This window comes from Galeopterus variegatus, unplaced genomic scaffold, assembly GCF_000696425.1.
Source record: "Galeopterus variegatus unplaced genomic scaffold, G_variegatus-3.0.2 Scaffold588, whole genome shotgun sequence".
In the NCBI taxonomy this organism is placed as follows: Eukaryota; Metazoa; Chordata; class Mammalia; order Dermoptera; family Cynocephalidae; genus Galeopterus; species Galeopterus variegatus.
In genome coordinates, this window is record NW_007726699.1 from 500,025 (window position 1) to 524,140 (window position 24,116).

General features: G+C 46.5%; 1 protein-coding gene across 1 annotated transcript in view; it reads right to left on the reverse strand.

Annotated features, from left to right (window-relative positions):
* Positions 1 to 710: 710 nt before the first annotated feature.
* Positions 711 to 24,116, reverse strand: part of STAB2 (stabilin 2) — a gene marked incomplete at its 5' end in the record, with an annotated part of 97,374 nt that continues 73,968 nt past the window's right edge. Inside the window, 13 exons of the mRNA XM_008570288.1 lie at positions 711 to 761; positions 2,988 to 3,104; positions 4,374 to 4,502; positions 5,447 to 5,557; positions 8,307 to 8,441; positions 9,289 to 9,408; positions 11,493 to 11,599; positions 11,744 to 11,909; positions 13,493 to 13,626; positions 16,063 to 16,204; positions 17,589 to 17,782; positions 19,725 to 19,832; positions 21,120 to 21,224. Coding sequence (XP_008568510.1) covers positions 711 to 761; positions 2,988 to 3,104; positions 4,374 to 4,502; positions 5,447 to 5,557; positions 8,307 to 8,441; positions 9,289 to 9,408; positions 11,493 to 11,599; positions 11,744 to 11,909; positions 13,493 to 13,626; positions 16,063 to 16,204; positions 17,589 to 17,782; positions 19,725 to 19,832; positions 21,120 to 21,224 — 1,619 coding nt within the window. The remainder of the gene's footprint in view (positions 762 to 2,987; positions 3,105 to 4,373; positions 4,503 to 5,446; positions 5,558 to 8,306; positions 8,442 to 9,288; positions 9,409 to 11,492; positions 11,600 to 11,743; positions 11,910 to 13,492; positions 13,627 to 16,062; positions 16,205 to 17,588; positions 17,783 to 19,724; positions 19,833 to 21,119; positions 21,225 to 24,116) is intronic.

The window sequence follows — 24,116 nt, forward strand, 5'->3', positions numbered from 1 at the left end:
CTTGCCAGCACTTGTTATTTCCCAGCTTTTTGATTACAGTCATCCTAGGGTGTGAAGTGTCTTCTTAAAGCAGACACATAAACAAGCAAACAAAACTGAATTAACAAAGAAGAATACATAAGGCTGATATTAGCTAATTGAAATGGCCCTAATTAGCTCTGAAAAAGTGGATTTGGCCTTCAAAGTTTGACCCCTTCTGTGATGAACAGGGTTTTTGTTTTCCCAATGACTGGATTTGTTTTGTTGGCTTTGTTTCTTTTCCATAAACATTTATTGAGCACATGTCATGTGCCAGGCACCGAGCTAGGTGCTGGGATACAAAGATGAAAGATGCAAGTCCTATATTTGGGAGCTTACAATCTAATAGGAAAATAAGACTAGCTTACAGTTACCTGTGATGTAGGGCAGAAGGTAGTGAGTGCCATCTGAAAGGTACAGAGGAAGGACAGTGAAGGGTTGGAGGAGGGAAGGAAAAGGCCCTCTGGGTTGGTGGGTGGATTTAGTAATGTGGTTTCTCATCCATGGAAGCAAAATAAACCCCAGATTAACCAAAGAGATGAGGTACCGCCTCTGAGTGCTTCATACTTTAAAATGTTAAAGGATCTTATGTTCCCAAAGGACAACTGGTGCTGAGAATTCACAGATGATAGCCTTTTCGAGGTGGCTCCATTGGCCAGATGGCGGTGGGCGATGGCTGACTGGCCAGGCTCTCACAGTGCCCCCAAGGGGTCACCGCTCTCGAGCTGCTGCTCATCTGAGTCCTGGAAAAGAGAGGGCCATGATCACTCTGCAGTGGGACAGGACACTGGGCATGTTGTGTCCTCCTAGGCTGGACATTTCTTTTGGCCACTGGTCTGAAGCCCGAAACATGATTCTCCCTAAGTGCCCTGTGGGCACACGTGTGGTAGGGGCATTCATTTGTTCAGCTGCCTTGTGTTGGGAGGCCAGAAAGTATGGTGGTTAGGGCCACCTGTTCTGGGGGCCCCGCTCAGTCTCCGTGGCTTGAAGCTGTGTGGCCCTGGGCAAATCACCTCGACTCTGCTGTACTTTCCTCATCTATAAAGGTCATAATAATATTTACTTCATAGGGAGGTGTGAGGACTCAATTAGATCCTACATTTAGCAAGGTATAATCACCCCACAAAAGGTGGCTAATAATATAAAAACTTCTTTCAGGTTGAAAGTTCATCCTGAACCGGGGGTGGCTCTTGAGTGTTTCACAGTCTAATCAGAAGCCACACCCTGCAGGCGCCACCCCAACCCTTCTGCCGTCTATAGCTCTGATCAGCACTGAGCATAATGTTAATTAGCATAAATGGATGCTAGAAATGGCTTCTCATGGGTGAAACTAGTGGTGTTGAAGATGTCTGGATTGGCTACAAATACTGTACAAGCACCCACCCCCCCACTCGCTTCAATATAAAAGGTATGTGACTGTAGCATGTCACTTTGGTGGCTGGCACCCTAGGCTTAGGATTCTTGTTATTGGAATATTTTTGCCACATTTTTCCTGGTCTGAATAGAAGGTCTAGCTGAATCCTGCTTCTAGGATACTCTCCCACCTGCCTCAGGTGAATGAAAACCCTCAAAAGAGGACAGACATTTGGAGAGGCAAGGAGTGCACTGAACAGGATGGGTAATCTCCCCCCCGCCTCGGTTTTTCAATGAAGTTAATTTCAACATAACAATGCTTACAGAAATAAATTCCTATTAGTTAATAAATGCAATCTAGCTGAACTCACCCTTGAAATTTGGACCAGAAACTTTTACATGGGTTAGATTAAAAAACAAAATTTGTGATCTGGTTATTTTTTAATCTATTGCCAATGTATTAAATCTTCTACCACACACACTGAGAACTGAACATCTGAGGGGCCCTGACCATTTTCCTTCACTTTCTCTTTAATGTGGAACTGTTTTACTTGTAGGGGCATTGTGGGGGGCATGAGGTACCTCCGAAACTATGCTCACTGGTTTACTTCAGAAAGGTCACAACAATCTACTGCGCTATGAAAGTTTAAGAACAGCGCAAGAAAACATTTTTGTAACATTTCAGTGCCAGCTTAAAGATTCAAAACTTATAATATATTGGGGGCGGTGGCGGGTGAAATACGTATGTGCACTGGACAACTACAGCAGCTGTCTGGCTTTGGTTCATGTTGCATGAGGGCTGTAGACCCACACAAGCCAAGATTCAAGTATTTCCTTGGACCTGAGTAATCCTGTCGGCTCAGTCTGGTGGGTAAACAAGGACACAGCATACTGGCTGTCAGTTTTCTGATTGTTGTATAAAAGGAAAAGTTAAGTTTTATTTCTATGTTTCTCAGTGCAGAACTGGTAATAAACTACAGGCAGGGTGTACCTTCCACATTCAGTGTGAATGGGGCCCCCTGCCACGGGGTCCCCCTGGGCCGAAGTCAGAGGAGGTCCCATCTAAGCTTAAGGATCACTAACTCTAGAAATAAATAGTCCCTTCTTGGCAGACCAGAGCAGAACATCCACCCAGATAAAAGGCCTCCTCAAAGAAAAGTAGCTCCAAAAACAAGAAATAGCTCTGACAACAGGCAGGAAAACCTCGGACTACGATGTAAATAGAAGTTTAAAATATAGCTAATGGAGAAATCCTTTTTTTAAGGCCTATGTTTTGTTTTGCACCTGCTACCTCATAATATTGGTGGCAGAATTCAACCCAAGACTTCTCTTCCTTGTGACATTTTACCTGGGCATGAGATTAGGTTTAGATAATCTGTAGTTCTTCCCACCTGTAATTGTTTGAGGCTTCTGCCGTCCACCCAAAAGAACCCAGGAACTCTGAACCACCACACCGGCTGTAGCCAGCTTGCAAAACTGGCTTCTGGGCTTGTTGCCTGAGACGTGTTCTAGAAGTGAGCTTTTCTTAGTATGAAACTCTCCACTGAGATTTGCTGAAAGGCATCATTCCCCTGCACCCCAGCTGAACCTGTTCCTAGATAAAAATGCAATCTCACCACGAAGCGGTCGTAGGAAGGTTCTGGGGGAGCTGAGGTTGTGCTCTCATACATGGGGTTCGAGATATTCTCAGGCTGCTGCTTGCCAAGAGCCGAAACATCAATATCCTCTTCTGACTGTTGGAAAGACAAGCTGAGAGCCAGGACCATCCCCAGAGCAGAAGCGTCTCATCCAAGTTGGCAGGTAAAGCAAGACACCCTCTGCCTCTGGGAGCCTTTTTTTAAAATCATTTTTTTTCTTTTTCTTTTTTCCTAGTTGACCCATGATAATTATATATATTTATGGACTACAATGTGGTATTTGGGTACATTTATACAGTGTGCAATGATCATATCAGGGTAATCAGTATATCTATCACTTCAAACATTTGTCATGTCTTGGTGTTGGGAATATTCAAAATCCTCTTTAAGAGCAACTCGCCTCTGGGAGCTTTTTTTTTTTTTCCTTTTTGTCTTTTTTCGTGACCAGCAACGGATCGCAACCCTCAGTGTCGTGCCCGTACCGGACCGGGACCGGCCACGGGATCGCAACCCTCGGTGTTGCTCCCGCCCCTCGCTCAGCCAGTGAGCGGCCGGTCTGTATGTGGGATCCAAACCCTCGGCGGGAGCGCCACCGTGCTTCCCAAGCGGCGCACTATAGCAGTGCGCCACTGGGCCGGCCCCCTCTGGGAGCTTTTTAACAGAACTTTGTTGAGATATGATTTGCATTTAATAAAATGCATCAATCTTAAGGTTCAGTTTGGTGATAGCTTACACACATCTACCTGGATGTGACCACCGCCCAGATCAGCACACAGAGCATTTACATCCACCGTTGGAAGTGCTTGCATGCCTCTTGCCTGCCAATACTCCCTCCCACCCAGGGTAACCCCTATTCTGACTCCTATCCGCCTGGAGTGGTGTTGCCTGTCCTTGGCTTGCAGCTGACCTGGACAGGACTCAACTGTTCAAATAGGGCAAAAGGAGTTTCACTGGCTGCATTGTGAGGCCTCTGGCTGTGCAGGTCCCCGACCCTGTCCTCCAACCCTCAGAGCCAGTCTTGAAGCCCGTGCCAGTCATGGTGGGCGCTTGTCTTGTGAATCCTCCATGGTGAATGTGACTCCTGGGCCCCTGTCATGGAGGCTCGGGGGATCTTTGCTACTGGCAGTCCCTCACTCTCCTCTCTAAGCTCTGTCTCAGCCAGGAAGAGGGGCTTGGGGCTGCCTCTTCTGCTCTTTCTAGGGCAGAGACCCCACCCAGGGGGCAGGAAAGGTGGGCTGGGGTGGTTGCCCCTGCTGCTGTGCCAAGTGCGGGCTCCTGGGTGAGGTCTCTGAAGCAGCCAGTCGGCCGAAGTAGCCCAGATCCAGGGACTGGATTTCGGAGATGTCCCCTTTCTCCCTCTCTTACCTCAAAATGCTGGAAGCCGATTGTTCTCCGGTTTAGCCGAAAGTAAGAGTAGGCAGCCAGAGCAATGGCTCCAGTGATCAGGACGATGGCAAAGAATATGCCCGTTCCCAAGCCAGTGCGCCTTGAAGCCTGAACATAGAAAGGACAGGCGTCAGTTCTTAAACCAGCGATTCCCTCAAAGAGGTGCACTTGCTGGAGCTCATCCCGTTCTTGCTGGCCTGAGGCATCTTGGAGCCAGTTGCGTTAAAATAATAAGTTAACATGTATGAGGGTATTTCATATTAACTTTTCATTCTGTTTTTCCATGAGCCTTTTGAAGTTACCCTGGTATATAGCCCTTACTCTTGCCAGGTTTTGTTCTAAGCCCCTTATACGAAATAATCTATTTAAATGTTATAATAATCCAAAGAGATAAGGGCAATTATTATTGTTCCCTATTTTCATTATTCCCATTTTTATATGGGGGAACTGAGGCATAGAGAGGTTAAGTACTTGCCCAACATCACACAGCCAGTTAGTGGCAGAAGTGGGCTTTGAACCCAGTCTGGCTTTGGAGCTTTCCAGCAGCCAGCAGCTCACCCCTCCCTCATGCTTTTGGGAAAAAGTTAGAATGCTCACACCAACCATCGACTTTTACGTAGCGTGCACTATGTTTCAGGGACTGTTGAAGTATTTCACATTTATTAACTCTTAGTCCCCCCCAAACCCAGGGAGGCAGGCATTATGTACCCTGTTTTGCAGGTAAGAAAATTGGGGCTCAGAGGTCCTACAAAGTGGAGGGGCCAACCCAGAGCTCAGGATTTCTTTCTCCCTTCCAGTGGCTTCCAGTGCATTGGCCCATCTTTCATTTAACAAGTACTAATGCGGACAGGTGCTGTGTAGCTAATGCACGGGAGTGGGGATTAGATGAACCAGGGCTGGGCATCCCTGAAGCCAGCTGTCTCGGGTGTGGGAGGCTTCTTCAGCCTCCAGAGGAGGAAGGTGATGGACAGGGCTTCCAGCAACAGTCTGCATCTTGGGGAGTGAACACTGGAGCTACTCCTGGCCCCTCACCAGCAACCCTGGATACTCACTACTGGACCTGGGGGTGCTTTTAAAGGCCTGGAAATGATATGAATGATCCCATTGGAGGCAAAGATGTCCCACTGCAGAATGGCTCTTCCATCAACAAACCTGGTCTCCTTCTAGGAAGATGAAAAGAGGGTTAATAGAGATCTGTGACCCTCTGGCTTTTTCTTCCCAAGTGGGCAGCCCTTCTCTGAAAGGAAGTTGCTCAGCTTCCTCAAGTCCCCAGAGCCTAGGTTTTAGCACAGGACCTCTGCTCATGGTGTGGGCAACCCAGAACCCACTAGTTGCCCTTGTGCTGATCTAAGGGCTGCAGAGAACCTCAGGAGTCATTTGCCCAGTTCACTTGTCTGACAGATGAGTGAGCAGAAAGAAAATAGCTTATCTAAGATCACCCAGCTAGGAAGTGGCAAACCTCCTGCTCTGGATTCCAAGTTCATTGCTCTGAACATCACAGCACAGTGATAGAAAAGGGATTTTTAAGTGATCTAATCCCAGTGAGGCCCCACACCCCACCTGCTGAATCACAATCTGCATGTTAACAAATCTCCAGGTGATTCAAATGCACATTAAAGTTTGGAAAGCACTAGTCTAAACTGCTCTTCAATAATAGAAATCATTTATGAGGTAAAAATAAAAAATAATAGTCATTTAGCACTTGCTACATGTTGCAAATCTTGAAACACTGAATCCCCACAACAGCCTGTGATTTAGACATCATGGTCATTGTGGTCATCACCACCACCACCGTCACCATCACCACCATCATCACCATTATCACCACTATCATCACCACCATCACCATCATCATTATTATCATCAGCACCATCATCACTAAAGGAGTTCAGAACATGCCACCTCAAAATATGCCACTTTGGCATATTCATTATTTTGAGTTGAAGGCACTTGAGAAACAGCAGATGCACGAAGTACTCTCTGATTTCCCTCTTTCTACCTAAAAGCAGGTCATGACATTTCCTATGAGTAAGGTGCCCTCATTGTACCAGGAAGAGAAGAACATTCTATCAACAGAGACTGGGAGTCGGTGCCAAGATGGCCATGTGCAAACAAACCTACTAAAGTAATTCTAATCTCCCATTAGTTTCCCACATATATTTCCTTTTATCCCAAACCCCTTTGTCTTGTCACTTCTCCAAAAGTTTATTGTTCCCTTGTTTAAAAAGTGTATAAGCTCTTGGTCCTAACTGTTTCTTTGGGTCTTCATTTACATTATGAGGAATCCCTTGTACAAGTAAAATATTAAATAAATGTTGTGTGCTTTTCTCCTGTTAATCTGTCTTATGCCAGTTTAACTCTCAGGCTTGGCCAGACTCTGAAAGGATAGAGGAAGTTTTTTCTCCCCTACACCACCATCCCTCAAATAATCACCACCACAACCACCACCCCATCACCACCATCACCATCATCACCATCATTACCATCGTTACCACCACCATCATCACCACCACCACCATCACCACCATCACCACCATCACCACCACCACCATCATCACCACCATCATCATCATCACCACCACCACCACCATCATCACCATCACCACCATTACCATCGTTACCACCACCATCATCACCACCATCACCACCATCATAATAATCACCACCACAACCACCACCCCATCACCACCATCATAATAATCACCACCACAACCACCACCCCATCACCACCATCATAATAATCACCACCACAACCACCACCCCATCACCACCATCATAATAATCACCACCACAACCACCACCCCATCACCACCATCATAATAATCACCACCACAACCACCACCCCATCACCACCATCATAATAATCACCACCACAACCACCACCCCATCACCACCATCATAATAATCACCACCACAACCACCACCCCATCACCACCATCATAATAATCACCACCACAACCACCACCCCATCACCACCATCATAATAATCACCACCACAACCACCACCCCATCACCACCATCATAATAATCACCACCACAACCACCACCCCATCACCACCATCATCACCATCATTACCATCGTTACCACCACCATCATCACCATCACCACCATTACCATCATCATCACCACCACCACCACCACCACCACCATCACCACCATCACCATCATCACCACCACCACCACCACCACCACCACCACCACCATCACCACCATCACCACCACCACCACCATCATCACCATCATTACCATCGTTACCACCACCATCATCACCACCACCACCATCACCACCATCACTACCATCACCACCACCACCACCACCACCACCATCACCACCATCACCACCATCACCACCACCACCACCACCACCATCACCACCATCACCACCATCACCACCACCACCACCACCACCATCACCATCACCACCACCATCATCACCATCACCACCACCATCACCATCACCACCACCATCATCACCATCACCACCATTACCATCATCCCCATTTTTCAGATGGGGAAATTGAGACAGAGAAGTTGGATAACGTATCTAAGTTCTTATGGCTAGTAAGTGGCAGAACTGGGGTTCATACCAGGGTCATTTGACTTCAAAACTCACGTGTTAATGCTTGGGATAGACTGACAATCTGATAGAAACAAAGGTAGAGAATCAGCTTTAAAATGGCTTCGTTTATCATTCCTCATTACAAATTTCTGAGGCTGGCCCATGGCCCTAGGGTAGGGGCTGCCTAACAGTCAGCGTGATATGCTATGATGGGCGGTCAGTACCCCTATCTGCAGGCTCAGAGTTTACTTTCACAACATAATAGTTGCCGTCTATTAAACACCTACTGTATGCTAGGAACTTTGCATGTGTTATCTCCAGTTCTCCCAATAAGCCCAGGAGATTTTCATACCAGCTGGTCCTGGCTGGAGGTGATGAGCAGCTGGCTTCCCAGCCTGGTGTGCAGGATGGTACCGTTGACAAGGTCATTGTAGAAAAAGGTGCTGACATTGGTGAGGTGGTGCTCGATGTCCCGCCCAGACAAGGTCTGAGAGGGAAGGAGAAACACAACAATGGTCTTTAAAGGCCAAGCAGTATTTTGTCTTTTTAACGATAAGGAAGACACAGAAAAACAATCACTTCTCATGGCCTTGGCCTTTCTGCCTCCACGGGGAGGTCAGGAAATGTCAAGTTAATCTCAGGCCATTGGTTGTCTGGGCTCTGCCAGAGGCTTACCTATAGCTAGGTTAAGGGATTGAAAATCATCTTTGTGTCTAAAGCAGAGCTTCCCAATGGTGTCCTGGGCAGAGAGGGTCATGAGTGGGTGACAGGTGGGCACAGGTGTTGCTCCTCTCGGGGGGCTGGGCAGGGCTGGGGCTGACAGAGCCTGCAGGGCATCCATCTGCCATTGGTTGAATAAATGGTGCTGGTGATTCCTCGGTGTGCTATGATGTGAGGAAGGTTGGCGTGTAGCTGATGGCATCAGTGGCTCTGGTTCTTCTCCCCTCCCTGTGTCCTTGCCATTTGCCATGTAACTCTGAGTGTCCCCACTCTGACTGGACTCAGCCGCATGACATGGGGGGCCAGTGGCATGCTAGCAAATATGACCTAGCAGAGGCTTGGAAAGCGCTGCAGGGCTGGGCTTGCTGACACCACTGTTACTCCCTGCCATTGTCCCAAGAACATGCCAGGGCTAGCCTGAGCCCTGTGGAGTCAGTCACACACTGGCCGGCCTCAGGCCCAGCGAGCCAGGGCCAGAAGTGACTGCTGGTCTGCAGACATGGAGCTCAATAAATGCTTAGCCACTGAGTGTTGGGTAATATGTGACGCAGCCTTGTTGGGGTGACAGACAACTGATACTAGTCTAGAGTGCAGGTGCTGGGGACCCGACTCACCTCGTTGTTCCCCAGCCCGCTGTTCTGTGGCACAAAGAGGGTGCTGTGGATGGACAGGTCAGTCAGGTGTTTCAGAAAGGCCCGGCCTCTGGCAGAGCTGTTGGAATAGGCCAGCACCTCCTGGGGAGAGAACAGGAGGCGTCACACAGGCCAGGCCTGCTGTGTGAGGACTCGGGTGGCTGGAGAGGGTCGCAGGGCATCGCCCATTGGGGGATATTCCTGACATCAGCCCCACTCAACCAGACTTCTGACTGCCCCTCAGCAGAGTTCTAGAACCTTCCCTTTCCTCAACTAACGCTGTGGTCCGAAGACGTAGCCACATTATAGACCATCCTCAACACAGCAGCCCAAGCAGTCCTTGAAATGTAAGTTTAATCTTGTCTCCTCTTCTTAAGATCCTGCCATGGCCCCCACTTCACTCAGGGGAAAAGTCCGTACAGTGGCTCACGAGGTCCAAGCCACTTGGCTGCTGCTGCTCCTCTGACCCCAGGCCCAGCTGTCCTCTGTCTCGCCCACTCTGTTCCAGCCAGACTGGCTTCCTTGCTGCTCCTTTAACTGGCCCAGCGTCCTCCCGCTGTTTGTCCTTAGCCTGAGTGTTCCTTCTTTCTGGAATGTTCTCCCCGCAGTCTGCATGGGTAACGCCCTGTGTTCTGTTCACATGTTGCTCAAGTGTCATCTTCTCAATCAAGCCTTCCTTCACCACTCTGGTGCCCCCCACCTCTGCTTGGCTTTTTCTATTTCCATAGTGTATATTACCTTCTAGCATTTAATACTATTTGTTTGTTTGTTCTGTTTATTGTTTATTTTGTTTGCCTGTTTTGTTCACTGATTTATCTCAAGCACATAGTAAGTGCTCAATAAATATTCACAGAGCATCTTTTAAGAAATCGCCCTACCCAGTTCAACTTTGTCATTGTGTAGACAGGGCTACTGAAGTCCAGAGAAGGTAAATAATTTGCTGAGGGGTTTTGTTCTGCCACTGTCTTTTCTCTGAAATGCTGACCCAAGCCGAGTTCCCATGCAGCAGAAATGTTGGTTTTGGTGTTTAGTGTATTTATGGCAATCCTGATTTTTAGACCAGTTAGATGGATACCTATGGTCTGTGGGCAAAGGCTCACCATTTTTGGGTCTTTGATCTAACTTCTGCCCTGATCCTGCAAGCCCTACACTCATGCCCTGTTCCCTCCCCTCCCAAGGTCACTGATTGTCAGTTGTGCTGGGAACAGTGGCTCAATCACCGACTGCCATTGTTCCCTACAACAAAGCATGAGGGGGGCGTCAGGCACCAGGCAGTCTGGGTTTGAGCCCAGCTCTGGGACATAAGACTGTATCCTTGACCTTGCTAAGCCTCAGTTTCTTCATCTAAAAGATGGCAATAATAGCAGAAGTGACCTCATAAAGTTGCGTGAAGATTTACTCCTTCTAACAAGTATTTATTGAGCACCTATCAAGTGCCAGCTGCTATCTGAGGTGTGGAGACACACTCATAGTCAAGGCAGAGAGCTTGGAGCTCACATTCTGTGGACCGAACCATTTGTGCAAAGGGCTCAGTACGGTGACCAGTGCAGGGTAAATGCTCAAGAAAAGTTAGCTGCTGCTGTTATTATTATTAGCTTAGTTCTTTGATTAGTCAACACAAAATCGTTCTCCAAATGGGGGTTTCTCTTCACTGAATATCACTTGCAGAATATTGATGTGACTTTAAGTGCAGTGCAAAATGCAAATTGTCTCCGTGTTAATTAGGCTCATTGGGTGATCACTGGGCAGGTAGCTGACTGTGCCCACCCTGCCCATGAAGACAAAAGAATGTCTCATCCCTGTAGATCAGACTCTGAAACTGCTCTAGATGCAAACAGAGAAAATAATGCCAGCTAACATCAATATAGAATTTTCTGTGTGCTGTGTGTCTAAATGCTTCACAAATGTTAACTCAATCGTCACAATGACCCTATGAGGTTGGTGCTATCATTATCTCCATTCTACACATGAGGAAACTGAGGCACAGAGAGAAAAGTAACGTTTTAAAGGTTATGCAGCAAGTGAATGGCAAACCCATGCTTCAAATTCAGGCAAGGTGGTCCAGCGCCCATGCTCTAAACTACGACCGTGAGCCTTTGTCTTCTTTCAATGACTCACTCCTCTAACACCTACTTTGAGGCAACCCCTCCGTCCCCGAGGTGAAACCAAGCAGACGTGGTACATACCATCAGGAAGTTTGTGAGTGAGGGGAAGGACATCAGGACCTGCAGCAGGTTCCCACTGCACGAGAAGCCATCTCCCACGTAGCCCACCTTGCAGGTGCAGTTCACATCTGGAGGGCAGAGGCACACAGGGTCCCACCCCCAGTGATGTTGGGCCTGGACTGCCCTGCTCACCCATGGAGATTGGCTGGCCAGGCTGAGGACCACTCAGCAGCTGCATGGCCTGGAACCTGAAGTGTAGCTGGGGAAGTTACCTTTGATCCGGTAGCAGAAGACATCCCACATTTCACTCTTGTTGGGTCTAGGTCCATAGTCCACTATCCCAACAACACCAGAGCCACAGTTCTTAGAGGTGTAGGCTGTGGGGTAGGCAACCCGCCCACTCTCCAGCCAGCCCGCTGAACACAGGTGGTACTTGGCCTGCAGAGACACAGATGAGGCCACAGATCAGCTGCAATTTCATATTTGTGGTGGGATCATTTGGTTAACGTCTGATTCCCCCACCAAACCATAACCCCATGGAGTCAGTCTCATTTGGCCTATTGTACCCCTGTGCCTGGTACATAATAGGTAATCATTCAATTTTTGTTGACTGAGCCACTGGATGAATGCACGTGGTGCCCTCTCTTTCTCGTAGGTGCTCCAGGTCCTTCATGGTCATTTCTCTTCTCTCTGCTCTTGAGAAAGGATTTGCTCTCAGCCATTTTCAGCCATTTACCCCGGGTACAGATTCTTCTGCTCCTGGGTGGACAGAACGCTGACTGATGATAGAACTCTAATTCTTCATGTACTTATCATCTTCATCACCACCTGCACCACCATGACCATCATCATAACACTTACCGAGAGCTTATTCTGGGCCCCGTTCTCTTGCAAAGGCTTTTCATGGGTCGGCACCTTTTACCCTCACATCAACCCTATGAAGTAGGAACTTTTAAAATCCTTTTCATATATATAATTGAGAAAATCAAGGCAAAGAGAAGTAATTTGCTCAAAGTCATACAGCCAGAAAGTGGTAGAGCTGGCATTCAAACCCAGGCAGTCAACTCCAGACCTCTTAATAATATCAAAAATTGAGTTCCTACTGTGTGCCATGTTACCTTCAGTCCTTACACAAACATACATGTTGGACAGAGGCTTCAATAGCTTGGTCAAGGCCACACAACCAGCAAGTAAGATTGCAGAGATTCAGACCCTCCAGTATGCTGGGTCCTGGCATCAAGGGCTTTGTTCCTTGGTAAGGAAATATCAGGTCTATAAAGGCAGAGAGGTTTTGTAGTGATGGGGGTTGGAGAAAGAGCCCTAAAGTCATACCGTGTAGGCAGTCACCTCCTCTGTTCCCAGTGAAAAATCACCAGCAGATAACTCCAAGGCGCTGGCTTTTCTGAATTGACAGGGCTTCTGGTTTTAGAGACTAAGACAGCAGCCCTGACCAGAGAGCTCCATTTCCTCTCAGATGGGGCTGAGACTTGGACAATCCGCATTTATTCCCTCTGCAGCCCCTCCAGCCTCAGAAGCTGTTCCAGAGAAACTCAACTGCTTTGTGGGTTCAGGGAGGTCTTAGGCCTGTGGTTATTGATCTCTTTCTGGTTTCTAGCTGTGAGGTCTGCACCTCCAGTCTCTGCTTCTGTCTTCTCAGGTGAATATCATGGTTGAGAATAGACTTTTGGTGTCAGGGCTACATTTGAATATCTGGACCTGCCACCTTTTGGATGGGTGACATTGGGCACTTAAGCTTTTCAGCTTCCCTATTTGTAAAATGGGAATAGTGACATCTACCTCCAGGGATGTTGTAAGAGTGGACGATAATGTCAACGAAGCACAGTGCCTGACGCACAGTAGACGTCTGATAAATGAACAGGGTGTGTTGTTACTGTTGCTCCAGGAACTTCCTGCACTCCCTTCCCAGAAGGCAACAGCCTAAGTCTCCCCCACCTTAAGGAGAGGCTGCACCTCTTTCCCTGCAGACTCTGCCTGCACAGCATCCACTAGTTGGGACCCACCTTCTGTGCGTAGGAGAGCTGGTTGTAGGTTGCCATGGCTGCAGCTTCGTTGGCACAGGCCTCTCTGGCTTTGTCAAAGGTCAGCTTGTACTGGCCCAGTGGGGAGCGTAGATGGAAGACCCCAACAGTGGTGTCTAGAAGAGGAAGGGGAGGAGTCACCCGGGCCAGCCCACCTGGTTGGCAGCGCTTCCGGCAAAGGACTTGGAAAGACTTTCAAAGTGGAAGGCCAGCTGTGCCCCGGGTGTCGGGAAGCCACTTCCCCTTTGAGTTATGTTGAAGCACATCATATAAAATATTCATTTCTTTTCTAATTATAAAAATAGGATATGTTCATTGCAGAAATGAGGATGGTACAGAAGAGTGAAAAAAGAAATAGACAAAAGTCACCTATAATCTTACTCCCTGGAGATAATCATTACACCCTGGTTAACATTTTGGTGTACTTCCTTCCAGAATTTTAACTTTTTTTGTAGCTTTTTATTATGATATATTTTCACGTTCCTCCAGTCTTTTTAAAAATTTCTATTCACTGATATGTCATCACCTTGAACAATGAATGTCCCTAACCAAACTTTCAAACTTCTGGTCAGCTTCCCTCCCCGTCTGCTGTAACCTGGCACTGCCATCGCGTTTGGTGTCTCAGGATGGAGCCTTTCACCTTGTGGTCATCGCCTTGACATCATGCCCTGTCTCCTCATTGCCTCGTCCTCAGCTGGCCACTGGTCACCCTGTCCTGTCCAGGCTGTCCTCCAACACAATTGCCTTGCCTGCTCCTGTCATGAGCCCCATTCAAACATCCATCAAGTCTCCACCGTAGCCCTAGGCTATGTGCCCCTGAAAATTCCCTCTTGCCTCACCTAGAGAAGATCTTTCCCTTCTCTATTCTTTCTTTTTTTAAAAAATTAACTGTGATAAAACATGTATAAAATAAAATGTACTCTTTTGACTATTTTAAGTGTACAACTCCGTGGCATTAAGTATACTTACACTGCTGTGTAACCATCACCACTATTTATTTTTATTATGGTCCATCATCCCAAACAGAAACTCTACACCCATAAAACAGTAACTCCCCAATCTTCCCTCCCCTAGCCTCTGGTAACCTCTACAAGGGTACATCAAAAAGTTCATGGAAAAATGGAATTAATAGATAATATGAATCTTTCCATGAACAATTTAAAGTACCCTCGTATTTTCCTTTCTGTCTTTATGAATCTGCCCTTTCTAGGTACTTGGACAGGTGCAGTCACACACTATCTGTCCTTTTGTGTCTGGCTTCTTTCACTTCATGTTTTCAAGGTTCATCTATGTTGTAGCATGTGCCATAATTTCATTCAACTGTGAATAATATTCCATCATATAGATACACCACATTTTGTTTATCCAGTCATTTGTTGATCAACATTTTAGTTGTTTTCTCTTTTCATCTGTTGTGAATAATGCTGCTCTGAATACGGGAATGTGAATACCCATTTCAAGTTCTTGTTTTCAATTCTCTGATTCTTCTTGCTCTCACATTTCAGCTGCGCCATCAGCACGAGATAAACTCCCGTCTTCTGTCTTATTAACTTCTTTTTCTTGTCTTATTCATTTAAAAATTTCCTCAACTACATTGGAAATCTCCTTGCAAGAACAGATGTCATATATGTCATATTCTATGTATTTCCCCTGCTTATATATCCTCTCTCATCCCAGAAGGGATTTAAGGTGTCTCAGGCCTTGGTATATAACAGGTTTTAAGTCAGTATTTATTATTAAGGCATGTAAAAACTGCCTCACTAAAATGACCACATCTGTAAAAACAATCCCAACCCCAGCCAGAGACATCTCATAAACAGTTTGGCCATAATGTGCATGCCCTGAATCACTTTCTCTTTTCTTTTTTTTTTTTGGCAGCTGGCCTGTATGGGGTTCCAAACCCGTGACCTTGGTGTTATAAGGCTGTGCTCTAACCAACTGAGCTAACTGGCCAGTCCCTGAATCACCTTCTGAATCACTGAAGTCCCTCTTTGCCTTGGTTCAGGACTACGTTTGTGGGCCCTTTATGGCTTTCCTTCACGGGGTCTCAGGATGTCTGGCACCTGTGCCTCTGCACTTCTACGTGGCTTTTTACTTTCTTGCGTGTCATGATTCTTAGTTTTATTCTACCTGTGCGTTTATTACAAGCCAATCACTTGGAAGCCAATGGCATATATGCCAACCAAACCATGCTAAGAAATTGCTTCTGCATGTGACAGGCATTTTTTTGCTATTTAATACCCTAAGCTGTGCTTTTTGGATTCAATTCCAATCAAGGGTTGCAAGAGTTACTAAGGAGCTTAGGAAAAGCCAGTATGGCGAAAATTCATGATGGACAAGCTCTGAGCTCCCTCCTGGTCTAACAGCTCCAGGCCCGATCCTACTCTGGCCTCTGCTGCACAAGCCTGCTGCCTCCGCTGGGTCTGGGCAGTGCATGGGCTCTTTGCTCCCTGTTTTATTTTGTTTTGTTCTTCTTCTTCCTCTCGCACAGGTCCCTTCCCCCAAGCCTGAAGAAAGGGTGCCTTGGGCCAGTAGCCCCTTGTTGCACTGACCCTGGAAGTGGAGGTCGGCACAGATGGCGTCTGCGTGGCACTGCCCATTGTCTTGTAGGCAGCGGTCAATGGGTAGCTGCTCCGGCTCACAGTCCAGCCCATCTCCCACGTAGTGACTCTTACATTCACACTTGTGCTTGCCCTGCGGGGAGACAGTGGGACAGATGAAAGAGCTCCCCCTCTAGGACCTCAGGACCCCAAGTGCCACGGGGACCACCATCCAGATAGATAGTGTTCAGAAGGACCAAGAGAATGTGCCTCTCCTGTCCAGTGGGAATCAAAACACTGCTATGTCCCGCTTTTGTACAGGCTCATGATGAGACCTTGTCATCCTTTACATCTCAGCTTAAATGTCGCTTCCTCAGAGACACCTCCCTGACCTCTGTACATAAGGTAGCTCTCCCAGGCCCTTCTATCACATTGGCTTGATCCGTGTTCTTCACGGCGCTTCACGCACTCTGGAAGCATCTTGTGCATTTATTCCTGTACTAAGTATTGCCCCCTTCCTCTGCTCAGACGTAAGCTCCAGGAAAGCAAGGGCCTTGTCCATCCTTTTATTTTTATTTATTTATTTTTTGGCAGCTGGCTGGTATGGTACAGGGATCCAAACCCTTGACATTGGTGTTACAAGGCGGCGCTCTAACCAGCTGAGCTAACTGGCCAGCCCTCTGTCTGTCCTTTTATTGCTGTATCTCTGGCACTTGTGAACAGCACATTGTAGGTGGCCACTGGATGAATCAATGAATGATCTCATTTAATCCCCACACAGGGCTGGCCGGTTAGCTCAGTTGGTTAGAACGTGGTGCTGATAACACCAAGGTCCAGGGTTTTGATCTCTGTTACCAGCTAGCCACCAAAACCTCCTCCCGCAAACAAAACGAAAAGTCCCTGTAACAGCCCAGTGATGTCTCTATGATTAAGCCTACTGTACAAATAGAGAAACTGAGGCTCAGAGAGAGTAAGTAGCCAGCAGTGGGACCACAGAGCTCGTTAAGTCCGGGAGAGAAGACTCAGAGGCTGTCTGACACTAAGTCCACATTTGTAACCAGCAACAGACATGATTTCGCACCGTCTTTCCATTCTAAAAAGACCTGAGTGAGTGCCAAAACCTGTACACCACTTCTTATCAACTTTTTTTGTTTCAATAACTTTTAAATTTGGAACAATTTTACATTTATAGAAAAGTTGCAAAGATAGCAGAGAGAGTTCCCCTATACCTCCCACCCAGTTTCCCCTAATGTTAACATCGTACATAACCACAGTACATGAGTCAAAACTAAGAAACTAACGTCGGCAACTTTCTATTAACTAAACAATAGATGATGTGGATCTTGCCAGTTTTTCCGCTAGTGTCCTTTTTCTGCCCAGGATACCACCCTGCGGTTAGCGCACTGACTTTTAACAAGAAACAGATCGAGGTGGGAAGGAAGCTTAGACAGAGGCTGCATGGGAGAGCATGTGGAGAGGCAAGGCTGAGCGAGGCACAAGGGGCTGCTCCCAAATTCCCCTGGGGGAAAGCCACTCACCGGGCCAGTCATCTTGCAGGTGGCATGCTCATGGCACCCCCCATTGAGGCCATTCGCACATGGGTCTATCTCTGTGCAGCTGCGACCGTCCCCTTTGTAGCCCTTCTGGCAGCTGCAGGAAACTTCTGTGCCCTTCTGGGAGCACTTGGCGACCTTCGCACAGCCCCCGTTGTCCTGTTTGCAAAAATCCACAACTGCAAGAGCCAGGGAGAGCAAGCTCAATTTACCACTGTCTGTGTAACTGGGGCTTCAGATTGGGGGTACGGGTCACCCAGCAACAGTGATACTGGGGGAGTAAATGGCACCACATGTCGGTGCTTTCTCTCCCCACACCCTGCAGCCTCTGTGCTAGCCTTCGCAACACTGTATCCTTGTGACACCCTCACAGATCAGGCCTGATCACATCTGTCCACTTCTGTCCCCCTTTGTAACATACCTCTAGGCTCTGCTTTGGTAGTAGTTTTCAGAATGAGTTTGGCTTTTTAATGTTAGGACTCTGTGTGTGTGTGTGTGTGTGTATGTTTGTGGGTTAGTGCAATACTGAGAACCTTATGAGACAGACATTGTTACACCCATTCTACAGATGAACAAACTGAGGCTCAAAGTGCTTACCTGACCTGACAAAGGTAAAACAGCTAGAATGTGGTAGGGATTTAAACCCAGGTTGGCTTGGCTGCAAAGCCCATTCTCTCCCATTGTGTTGTACCACCTCATAGGATCTTTGTTTTCACAATCCTCCAAATTTCAACCCCCAAATAGATTAGCTCTACATGCAGGAGAAGCTGGAAAGCTGTCTGATTTCTCCTGCCTTCATTTATGCATAGAGTCATGGCAGCCACTTGAGACTCTGATAGTATAAACATGAGGACAAACACCTCGCCCTGAGGATGGCAGGGTAGAAAGAGAGAACTTGGGCCTTTGCTGCCATTGTTGAGCTCTGAGCCACTTCTGGGCTGCCTTGTAGCAGATCACAAAACAACGGGTAGAGAAAGATCTAATTTTTGTAAAGAAAGTATATATCCCTATATGAGTATTTTTTCGTGAAAACATTAGAAAATACCTGTGGCTGAGACTGCTCACTTTCCCCCAATACCTATTCTCTCCTTTTTCTGTAATAACAGATTTTAAGCTGGGCTCATTGTTGCCCAACAAAAGACTACATTTCCCAGGCTCCCTTGCAGCCAGGCATGGCAGGTGATGAGGGTCCAGCCAATGGGATGGGAGCAGATGTGATTTTAGCAGCTCGTTGCTGTGTTCTTAAAGGGAAGGAGGTTTGCCACCTCCCTCCTTTCCCATCCTGCTGCCTGGGATGTGCTTGTGGTAGTGTCATCTCGGGACAGGCATGTGAGTGGTGGCAGAGCAACAAAACAGAAGGAGCCTGGGCCCCAGTTACCTTTCAGAGAGAAACTTTGTGTTAGCCCTGATGCCTCCCTCCCAACTTCTGTTATATGAGACAGAAATAAGCATTGGCCTGTTTATGCCCCTGCTCATTTGGGTGTTTGTATGGCTGATCTTATATCCTAACTACTGCAGATAGACATTGCCATGTTCACAGTGGTTCAAACTGAGTGGTGACAGGTTTACGTGTAGGTTTAGCTTGGTTTTTTGAATAGTGTAGTACATTTTCTGAATTTTTGGAAGACTGGATTACTTGTAGAGTTAAAACAACACAACAACAAGACTATAAATTATAGTGCATCCTAGTTTGCAAAGTAATTTTAAAACCATGATCTGGAGGGCCGGCCCCGTGGCGCACTCGGGAGAGTGCAGTGCTGGGAGCGCAGCGATGCTCCTGCTGCGGGTTCGGATCCTATATAGGAATGGCCGGTGCACTTGCTGGCTGAGTGTGGTGTGGGTGACACCGCACCAAGGGTTGTGATCCCCTTACCGGTCACACCCACACAAAAAAAGACAAAACCCCCCCCCCAAACAAAAACAAAAACAAAAAACCCAAAAAACCTCCATGATCTGGAATGGGTAAATCAAACATGAGCAAATCCACTAAGGAAACTGAGCCACAAGGCGGGTAGGTATTGCCAAAGAGGCCCCACCCCAGGATTGAGCACAGGCTCTGGGACAAGCCTGCTCCTCTCCTGTGCCATGCTGCTATTTCACGTGTGCACCAAAGGGACTCACCTGTGCAGGTTATTCCGTCACCTTCATAGTTCAGGTTACACTCACATGTGTTGTTCTCCTTACAGGTGGCATGAGCAGAACAAGGAGGTGTGCACTCTGGGGGCAAAACTGCAAAGAAAGGAACCACCATTCATCCAGGACCCACAGTGGGAGGACTTGGGACACACCTCAGGAGTTTTCCCGAGATTCTCTCTCTGGCCTGCCACTGTGTTTCCTAAGTGCCCTGCAGAGCAGAGGGATGGGATGATTTGCTAAGCTCTCTCCCAGCCTGGAGATTCTGAGATTCTAGAATTACTCTTTTCTATTAAGACATTATCTCTGCAATGCTATCCAGGTAAAAATGCAAATATGTTACCTTTAGGAACAACTAATTAACATTTTATACCTCAATACTTGCTAGCAGGGATTAGCTCTCTGGCCCTAAGGACATGGGGTTCCAGATGGAGATGGTTAAATTGGAGGAGATGTTCCATGGCTGTCCGAGGGCACCACTGAGCTGGGAGAAGTCTGGAGCTTTGGTGGCTGGATGAGCTGCAGTGTTCACAGGCAGCGTGAGGCCATGGGGAGTTTGGGGAGGAGTTAGGAGGAGTGGGGAGCAGGAAGAACTGAAGTTATTCATATTGTTGAAGTTCCTGAAACTTCAGGTTGCTAAAGCCCATAGGAAGAGCCTAGTTATGGCCCCTGACCCAGAGAGAATGAAATGAAAGTGGTTCACATTGGATAATCCAACTTTGACATCTCAGACCTTCCAGAACACATGGCTTTGGGGTATAAGAGAGACCTCAGAAAACTGACTGCTTAGTAAGGATCAAACTATGTCAAGGATGACAATGCCAAGGGTAATGGCGGCTACTGCTTTTGAGCACCTGCATACACCGGGCACTTCAAAACCGTGATCTCCAACCCTCACACAGTCCTCCCTTATGGTGTGCCCCAAGTCAAGGCTCAGAGAGGGTGGGATATCTAAGGTCACTCATCTAATAAGGAGCAGAATCAGGGGTCAGATCCTGGTCTGGGGACTCCAAAGACTGCACTTTCTCTGAAACCACCCAGCCTCTGTGTCAGTACACAGCTGGGCCCGAGAGTCACTATAACGAGGCACCGCCCCTGCCTGATCCCGTGACTCTCTGCTGGAGGTGGCCCTTCTACGATCGTGCAGGATGACATGCTGGTTTCCTGGACTTGAGTTAAATCTTTTCATTTAGTTTTCCTTCAAGTCACCAACCTCCAGAGGCCCAGGGACACAGATCCAAATCATCTTTTCCACGTGGAAAAGGGAATGCCTGTTTTGTCATTTTTTTCAGGTGTCACTCACACTCCCAACCTCACTTGGATGCTCTCGGCAGGTCCACTGCAGCCTGGGACTGCCAGTGGCTGGCCACTCCCATGACAGACCTGCTTGAATGTCACAAAAGCGGCCTGTCCACCCCGTTTCGCAGAGGCACTGCCCGGAGCCCGTGATTCCATCGTCACACTGTCCATGGTCTGAGCAGCCACAGGCTGTAAAGCAAATTAGACTGTGATCAGTAAGCAGTGATCAGGGATCAAATCCAATCAAGCAGCTCACTGACCATCTGTTGGCTGTGCATTTTCAGTGTGGGAGGAGACGTGTTTATACCATAGTCATTCATTCAAACATTCAAAAAGTAACTTATTCAGTGCCAGACACTACTAGGCAATGAGGTTACAAGGGAATACATTAGAGATAAGGCTTCTGTTCTCATGGGGCTTACACTCTAGGAGTAACCAGCTGTTGAACATGTAATTGTAAAAGTCATAACCACGGAAGCAGAGGGTATCATGGGGTATGCAATAGGACAGATAAGGGAGAGAACCTCGTCTGAGGCCTCTTGATGAGAAATGTATTTAAAAGTAAAATTTAAAAAATATGTACCTGTGCTACCCTTCTAGTCACCTCCAGCACTACCATGCTAGCCCAAGCTGCCACTAGCTCTTGCCTAGATTGTTGCATCAGTTTCTCAAAGGTGGCCCTGCCTCTGCTTTGCTCTCCTACAGTATATCCTCCATAGCCCACCTAGAATGATCCTTTTTAATCTGCTTGTGACACTCCTCTGTTCACAATCCTCAACCACCTGCTCATCACACTTAGAACAGATGCAGCAGTTCAGATGCAACCTGGCCCCTTCAGATTTCATTTCCTTCCTTTCTTTCTCTTGTTTGCCCATGCTGCTCAGCTGCCCTGGCCACCATGCTGTTCCTTGCATGCCAAGCCCATGCCTGCTGCAGGGTTTTTGCACCTACTCATGTCCCATCCAAGAAAGCCATTCCTCTCCTCCAAGAAAGCCATTCTTCTGGTCTGCGCTTTCCAGTATAATAGCCACTTGCTACATGTGGCTATTTAAACTAGTTAAAATTAAAAATTCAATTTCTCAGTCACACATTTTGAGTGCTCAATAGCCATTTCTACCATTGTTAAAAGTTAGATTGGTCTGCTCACCTCTGTTAGGTCTCTACTCAAATAGTCCCCGTGTGAGATGTCTTCTAAAACAATGCCTCCACACAAAAAGATGGAAAGACATTCCATGGTCTTAGATTGGATGAGTAAACACTGTGAAAATGTTCATTCTACCCAAAGCAATCTACAGATTCAATGCAATCCCCAGCAAAATAGCAATGACATTCTTTACAGAAATAGAAAAAACAATCCTAACATTTATGGAGAGCAACAAAAGACCCTGAATAGCCAAAGCAATCCTGAAGAGAAAAAAAAAAAAAAAAAAAGCCAGAGCATAACACTACTTGACTTCAAATTATACTACAGAGCTATAGTAACCAAAACAGGATGGTACTGGCATAAAAACAGACACTCAGACCAATGGAACAGCATAAAGAACCCAGAAATCAACCCACATACTTACAGCCAACTGATCTTTGACAAAGGCAACAAAAACATACATTGGGGAAAAGACTGCCTCTTCAATAAATGGTGCTGGGAAAACTGGACATCCCTATGTAGAAGAATGAAACTAGACCTGTACCTCTCACCATATACCAAAATCAACTCAAAATGGAGTAAAGACTTACATATAAGACCTGAAAAAATAAAACTTCTAATAGAGAACATAGGGAAACACTTCAGGAAGTAGGACTGGGCAAAGATTTTGTGAATAAGTCCCCCAAAGCACAGGCAACAAAAGAAAAAATAAACAAATGGGATTATATCAAACTAAAAAGCATTTGCATAGCAAAAGAAACAACTAACAGAGTGAAAACACAACCTACAGAATAGGAGAAAATATTTGAAAACTATTTATCCAGCAAGGGATTAATATCCAAAACAAACAAGGAACTCAAACAACAGTAAAAAAACAAGTAACCTGATTAAAAATGGCCAAAGGAGCTGAATAGGCATTTCTCTAAGGAAAACATATAAATGGCCAACAGATACTTGAAAAAATACTGAACATCCCTAATCATCAGGGAAAAGCAAATCAAAACCACACTGAGATAACATCTTACCCCAGTGAGACTGGCCATTGTCAAAAAGAGAATAACAAATGCTGGTGAGGATGTGGAGAAATGAGAATCCTCCTACACTGTTGGTGGGACTGTAAATTAGTGCAGTCATTATGGAAAACAGTAGGGAGGTTCCTCAACTACAGATAGAACTGCCATATGATCCAGCAATCCCACTGCTGGGTATGTACCCAAAGCAATGGAAATCATCATGTCGAAGGGACACCTGCACTCCCATGTTTATCGCAGTTCTACTTACAATAGCCAAGAATTGGAACCAACCTAAATGTCCATTGTCAGATGACTGGATAAGGAAAATGTGGTATATACACAATGGAATACTACTACGTCAGAAAAAAAAAGTTGAAATTCTGGCATTCACTGCAACATGGATGAACTTAGAGAAGATTATGTTAAGTGAAATAAGCCAGGTACAGAAAGAGAAACACCATATGTCCTTACTTCTAAGTTGGAGCTAAAAAAATAAACAAACAACAAAAATCTTAAGAACTTCCCCCACCAAAACAGTGCCTCCTTTTATTCTTGATCCCTTTACCTGATTCTCTATATTTATAGCGTTTATAATTATTTTCGTTTCTGCAAGCTCTTTGAGAGATGGAATTTTGTCCACACCCCTCCCCCAACCCCACTGTATCCGTAGACTTTAGAACAACTCCTGGCTCTTGAGCAAATTTCTTAACCTCTTTGTACCTTGGTTTCTTCATTAGCTAATTGGGGATAATAACAGAACTGTCCTCAGAGAGTTATTATGACAATTAAATGATAAAACATATATGTCTGGCATATAGTAGGCACTCAATAAAAGTTAGCTATCAATATTAATAAGGTCTCAATAAATACATGTTGGTTGAATGACTGAATGAATGAATGTTGTTCAGCCACAGCTTGCCTTGG